Consider the following 6860-nt stretch of genomic DNA (forward strand, 5'->3'; position numbering starts at 1 on the left):
CTGTTGTTAGGTGATGTGGTGGTCTTCCCCCAGTATCTGTGGTTAGTTGATGTAGTGGTCTTCCCTCTGCATCTGTAGTTAGGTGATGTGATGGTCTTCCCTCTGCATCTGTAGTTAGGTGATGTGATGGTCTTCCCTCTGCATCTGTGGTTAAGTGATATGATGGACTTCCCTCTACATCTGTTGTTAGGTGATGTGGTGGTCTTCCCTCTGCATTTGTTGTTAACAGATGCTGAGGGAAGAGCATCACATCACTTGTTAGGTGATGTGATGGTCTTCCCTCGGCTTCTGTTGTTAAGTGATGTGATGGTCTTCCCTCGGCATCTGTTGGTAGGTGATATGATGGTCTTCCTTTGGGCATCTGTTTGGTGATGTGATGGTCTTCCCTCGGCTTCTTTTGTTTAGTGATATGATGGTCTTCCTGTTGGCATCTGTTGTTAGGTGATGTGGTGGTCTTCCCTCTGCATCTGTTGTTAATAGATGCCGAGGGAAGAGCATCACATCACTTGTTAGGTGATGTGATGGTCTTCCCTCGGCATCTGTTAGGTAATGTGATGGTATTCCCTCGGCATCTGTTGTTAGGTGATGTGATGGTCTTCCGTCGACATTTGTTGTTAAGTGATGTGATGGTCTTCCCTCTACATCTGTTTTTAGGTGATGTGGTGGTCTTCCCTCTACATCTGTTGTTAGGTGATGTAATGGTCTTCCTTTGGGCATCTGTTGTTTGGTAATATAATGGTCTTCCCTTGGCTTCTGTTGTTAAGTGATGTGATGGTCTTCCTTTGGGCATCTGTTGTTAGGTGATGTGATGGTCTTCACTTGGCTTCTGTTGTTAAGGGATGTGATGGTCTTCCCTCAGCATCTGTTGTTAGGTGATGTGATGGTCTTCCCTCAGCATCTGTTGTTAGGTGATGTGGTGGTCTTCCCTCGGCATCTGTTGTTAGGTGATGTGTTGGTCTTCCTTCAGCATCTGTTTTTAGGTGATGTGATGGCCTTCCCTAGACATCTGTTAGGCGATGGGGCGTCTTCCTTTGGCATCTGTTAGGTAATGGGGTCTTTTCCCTTGGCATCTGTTAGGTGATGTAGGGGTCTTCCTTTGGCATCTGTTAGGTGATGGGGGGTCTTCTTTTGGCATCTGTTAGGGGAAGTGGGGGTCTTCCTTTGGCATCTGTTAAGTGATGTGGGGGTCTTCCTTTGGCATCTGTTAGGTGATGGGGGCGTCTTCCTTTGGCATCTGTTAGGTGATGGGGAATCTTCCTTTGGCATCTGTTAGGTAATTGGGGTCTTTCCTTGCCATCTGTTGTTGGCATCTACTGTTAATCTCCTATGCTCTGTTAGTTGAATATTTACTTTATAAGCATTAGTTGAAATTATATGTGATGGAAGCTAGGGGATTTTCTTGCAATAATCTTAGAATCTTGTGTGATTGATGAGAAGTCTAGACTCTATTTCTTTTGTTCACCAATTACCATGTCTGCTTTAACTTTTCTGTTTTGTCATTATGTAGAAAACATTTATTTATTAACCGTGAAGGAAGATTATAGAAAGTGGTCAGCTGTAGTATAAGCTACTGTATATAGTTACTGATTTATACCTCTGTGTTCTAAGCTCTCAGGATACACATATCATCTACCACAAAGGAGGTTCTGGACGAGTTTGGTTGTTTTCAGCTGGAGCTTCGTGGAGACGTTGAGATGAAGGTAAGTGACAACAAGGGCCAGGAGAAGGCTGATCCAGTTATAGGATCTGGTCTTAGAAGTTTGTGCTAGTCATAGTCTGTCCAAATGTCACTTCTATGCTGTAACATTATAGTAAAGACGTATTAAGTGGATCTATAGTTTTGCAAAACATATGTCATTTTTTGCGAACGCTCAATGCAAGTACTTACGGTTATAGTCTAGCTATATAACCGTGAGTGCAAGTATTGACCTCAAGCGAGACAGCCAGATTATAACCATGAGTGCAAGTAATGAGCCAGCCTAGACTATGGGGCATATTTATTAAGCTCCGCATGGAGCTTGATACTCCGGTCTAAAGCCCGCTGCTCCATAACCTGTCTGCCTGCTCTAAGGTGGCGGACAGAAATCGACAGAAATCAACCCGATAGAATCAATCGGGTTGATTGACACCTCCTGCTAGCAGCCGATTGACTGCGAATCTGCAGGGGGCGGTATTGCACCAGAAGTTCACAAGAACTGCTGGTGCAATGATAAATGCAGAGAGCGTATGCTGTCCGCTCGCACAATTTTAAATATGCCCCTATAACCATAAGTGCAAGTAATGAGACAGCCTAGACTATAACCGTAAGCGCAAGTAATGAGACAGCCTAGACTATAACCGTAAGCGCAAGTAATGAGACAGCCTAGACTATGACTGTAAGTGCAAGTATTGAAGTCTAGCAAAAGTCTAGGCTGTCTCATTTCTTGCACTCATGGTTATAGTCATGCCTGTCTCAGAGTTCAATGCTAGTAACTACTGTATTAGTCTAGGGGCTGTCCCATTACGTACACTCATGGTTATAGTTTGGCTTTCTCGCTAGACACTCACTCCCAGGTACAGTCTGTACTATTTAATTATTAGCACTCATGGTAATAGTCTGTGCTGCCTCGCTAGAGCTCAGTATTAGCACTAAGTTACCCTTGTCTGTCTCAACAACACAGTTGTAATCTCGGCTGTTACAATTTAGCTCAGTATAAACACTTAACGTAAGTCCAGCTGTCTATCTAGAGCTCTGTACTAGCACTCACATTAATAGTATGGCCGTCTCTCTAGAGCTCAGTAATAGCACTCAGTAATAGTCTGGCTGTCTCTCTAGAGCTCAGTAATAGCACTCACAGTAATAGTCTGGCTGTCTCTCTAGAGCTCAGTAATAGCACTCACAGTATTAGTCTGGCTGTCTCTCTAGAGCTCAGTAATAGCACTCACAGTAATAGTCTGGCTGTCTCTCTAGAGCTCAGTACTAGCCCTAACAGTATTAGTCTGGCCGTCTCTCTAGAGCCCAGTACTAGCCCTCACAGTAATAGTCTGGCCGTCTTTCTAGAGCTCAGTACTAGCCCTCACAGTATTAGTCTGGCTGTCTCTCTAGAGCTCAGTACTAGCCTTCACAGTATTAGTCTGGCCGTCTCTCTAGAGCTCAGTACTAGCACTCACAGTATTAGTCTGGCTGTCTCTCTAGAGCTCAGTACTAGCACTCACAGTATTAGTCTGGCTGTCTCTCTAGAGCTCAGTACTAGCACTCACAGTATTAGTCTGGCTGTCTCTCTAGAGCTCAGTACTAGCACTCACAGTATTAGTCTGGCTGAACTGTATAAAGCAACGAGACCAGCAACAGTCTGTACTATTTCATTATTAGCACTCATGGTAATAGTCTGTGCTGCCTCGCTAGAGCTCAGTATTAGCACTAAGTTACCCTTGTCTGTCTCAACAACACATAGTTGTAATCTCGGCTGTTACAATTTAGCTCAGTATAAACACTTAACGTAAGTCCAGCTGTCTATCTAGAGCTCTGTACTAGCACTCACATTAATAGTATGGCCGTCTCTCTAGAGCTCAGTAATAGCACTCAGTAATAGTCTGGCTGTCTCTCTAGAGCTCAGTAATAACACTCACAGTAATAGTCTGGCTGTCTCTCTAGAGCTCAGTACTAGCCCTCACAGTATTAGTCTGGCCGTCTCTCTAGAGCTCAGTACTAGCACTCACAGTATTAGTCTGGCTGTCTCTCTAGAGCTCAGTACTAGCCCTCACAGTATTAGTCTGGCTGTCTCTCTAGAGCTCAGTACTAGCACTCACAGTATTAGTCTGGCTGTCTCTCTAGAGCTCAGTACTAGCACTCACAGTATTAGTCTGGCTGTCTCTCTAGAGCTCAGTACTAGCACTCACAGTATTAGTCTGGCTGTCTCTCTAGAGCTCAGTACTAGCACTCACAGTATTAGTCTGGCTGTCTCTCTAGAGCTCAGTACTAGCACTCACAGTATTAGTCTGGCTGTCTCTCTAGAGCTCAGTACTAGCCCTCACAGTATTAGTCTGGCTGTCTCTCTAGAGCTCAGTACTAGCACTCACAGTATTAGTCTGGCTGTCTCTCTAGAGCTCAGTACTAGCACTCACAGTATTAGTCTGGCTGTCTCTCTAGAGCTCAGTACTAGCACTCACAGTATTAGTCTGGCTGTCTCTCTAGAGCTCAGTACTAGCACTCACAGTATTAGTCTGGCTGTCTCTCTAGAGCTCAGTACTAGCCCTCACAGTATTAGTCTGGCTGTCTCTCTAGAGCTCAGTACTAGCACTCACAGTATTAGTCTGGCTGTCTCTCTAGAGCTCAGTACTAGCACTCACAGTATTAGTCTGGCTGTCTCTCTAGAGCTCAGTACTAGCACTCACAGTATTAGTCTGGCTGTCTCTCTAGAGCTCAGTACTAGCACTCACAGTATTAGTCTGGCTGTCTCTCTAGAGCTCAGTACTAGCACTCACAGTATTAGTCTGGCCGTCTCTCTAGAGCTCAGTACTAGCACTCACAGTATTAGTCTGGCTGTCTCTCTAGAGCTCAGTACTAGCCCTCACAGTATTAGTCTGGCCGTCTCTCTAGAGCTCAGTACTAGCACTCACAGTATTAATCTGGCTGTCTCTCTAGAGCTCAGTACTAGCACTCACAGTATTAGTCTGGCTGTCTCTCTAGAGCTCAGTACTAGCACTCACAGTATTAGTCTGGCTGTCTCTCTAGAGCTCAGTACTAGCACTCACAGTATTAGTCTGGCTGTCTCTCTAGAGCTCAGTACTAGCACTCACAGTATTAGTCTGGCTGTCTCTCTAGAGCTCAGTACTAGCACTCACAAACAAGTGATGTTGGGCATCTCTTGCTTATATACTAATCTGCTATTTTCCATTTCAGGGGAAGGGTAAGATGAGAACTTATTGGCTTCTGAGGGAAAACACAGAGGACAATGTTATCTGAGGCACCTGGGCCCCCGTCCATCTCTGTACCATGACCAGTGCATAGGACTGATCTAGGGCCCTGGCAGCACTGCACCCCTACAGCCTGGCACTCTCAGGGGCACACAAATTTTAGCCTTGCTGATTGGACCACTTTTTTTTCTTGGCTACCAATTTATTCGGAGTAGTACTTACACACCAGCTATTTGGCTAAGAAGTTTTCTCTTGTTTGATGGCTCAAGAGAAGTTATGATTAAAAACTCCTGGCAGAGATAGCACTGGATTCCAGGACAACTCAGCTTGAACTGTATAAAGCAGCGAGACCAGCAACTCATCCTGCTATGCAGGCTTGAAGCAGACCTACAGTATACCTCACACCGCCCAGCACCGTAGCACTGAACTCTAGTAACCAATGGCGCCGTGTAACAGTATTTAGTGGGCCCTAGCTGGAAGTGGTTTTAGTGTCACACGGCCCCTTCTGCATCTCACACCTGATGGTCTTTTGTAAAAATCCTGTGTATGTCCATCCTTTCAACAGTTAGAACATGCAGAAATCACAAGAAAAAGACCATGTTTAACATGAAATCAATGCAAGTTTGTGAAGTGTGTTTTGTTACGGAGGGCAGAAATATATGCAAATATGATATCCCTAAATGTTTGTGATATAGAAAATAGAAGAGATCACATATATATTGTCTCCTTCATCACTCCTGGCCAACAGTGCACACACATTTAGCCGCCTTCACTTGCCTAACACTCCTATCAGACCATGCAGATGTGTAGCAAAAAGCAGTTACTGTGTCCTTCAGTACTTGCAGCAAATAAAAAGCATTCTACACACCCACCATTATCAGCGCTCTCACTAGCAGTGGCACTGGGTACACCCTTATCAGCACCATCACCCCCAGCGGCACACAGCAGATTTATCAGCACCATCACCCCCAGCGGCACACAGCAGATTTATCAGCACCATCACCCCCAGCAGATTTATCAGCACTGTCACCCCCAGCGGCACACAGCAGATTTATCAGCACTGTCACCCCCAGCGGCACACAGCAGATTTATCAGCACCATCACCCCCAGCAGATTTATCAGCACTGTCACCCCCAGCGGCACACAGCAGATTTATCAGCACCATCACCCCCAGCGGCACACAGCAGATTTATCAGCACCATCACCCCCAGCAGATTTATCAGCACTGTCACCCCCAGCGGCACACAGCAGATTTATCAGCACTGTCACCCCCAGCGGCACACAGCAGATTTATCAGCACCATCACCCCCAGCGGCACACAGCAGATTTATCAGCACCATCACCCCCAGCAGATTTATCAGCACTGTCACCCCCAGCGGCACACAGCAGATTTATCAGCACTGTCACCCCCAGCGGCACACAGCAGATTTATCAGCACTGTCACCCCCAGCGGCACACGGCAGATTTATTAGCACCATCACCCCCAGCAGATTTATCAGCACTGTCACCCCCAGCGGCACACAGCAGATTTATCAGCACCATCACCCCCAGCAGATTTATCAGCACTGTCACCCCCAGCGGCACACAGCAGATTTATCAGCACTGTCACCCCCAGCGGCACACAGCAGATTTATCAGCACTGTCACCCCCAGCGGCACACAGCAGATTTATCAGCACTGTCACCCCCAGCGGCACACAGCAGATTTATCAGCACTGTCACCCCCAGCGGCACACAGCAGATTTATTAGCACTCTCACCCCCAGCGGCACACAGCAGATTTATCAGCACTGTCACCCCCAGCGGCACACAGCAGATTTATTAGCACAGTCACCCCCAGCGGCACACGGCAGATTTATCAGCACTGTCACCCCCAGCGGCACACGGCAGATTTATTAGCACTGTCACCCCCAGCGGCACACGGCAGATTTATCAGCACTCTCACCCCCAGCGGCACACGGCAGATT

At 46.5% G+C, this 6860-nt stretch overlaps 1 protein-coding gene across 1 annotated transcript in view; it reads left to right on the forward strand.

Annotated features, from left to right (window-relative positions):
* Window positions 1-5613, forward strand: part of LOC128650467 (atrial natriuretic peptide receptor 2-like) — a 570608-nt gene extending 564995 nt beyond the window's left edge. The window contains 2 exon segments of the mRNA XM_053704420.1: window positions 1609-1700; window positions 4883-5613. Of these exon segments, the coding sequence (XP_053560395.1) occupies window positions 1609-1700; window positions 4883-4945 (155 nt within the window). The 3' untranslated portion in view covers window positions 4946-5613.
* The last annotated feature ends 1247 nt before the right edge of the window (window positions 5614-6860 follow it).

The sequence above is a fragment of the Bombina bombina genome, chromosome 2 (genome assembly GCF_027579735.1).
Source record: "Bombina bombina isolate aBomBom1 chromosome 2, aBomBom1.pri, whole genome shotgun sequence".
NCBI lineage: Eukaryota > Metazoa > Chordata > Amphibia > Anura > Bombinatoridae > Bombina > Bombina bombina.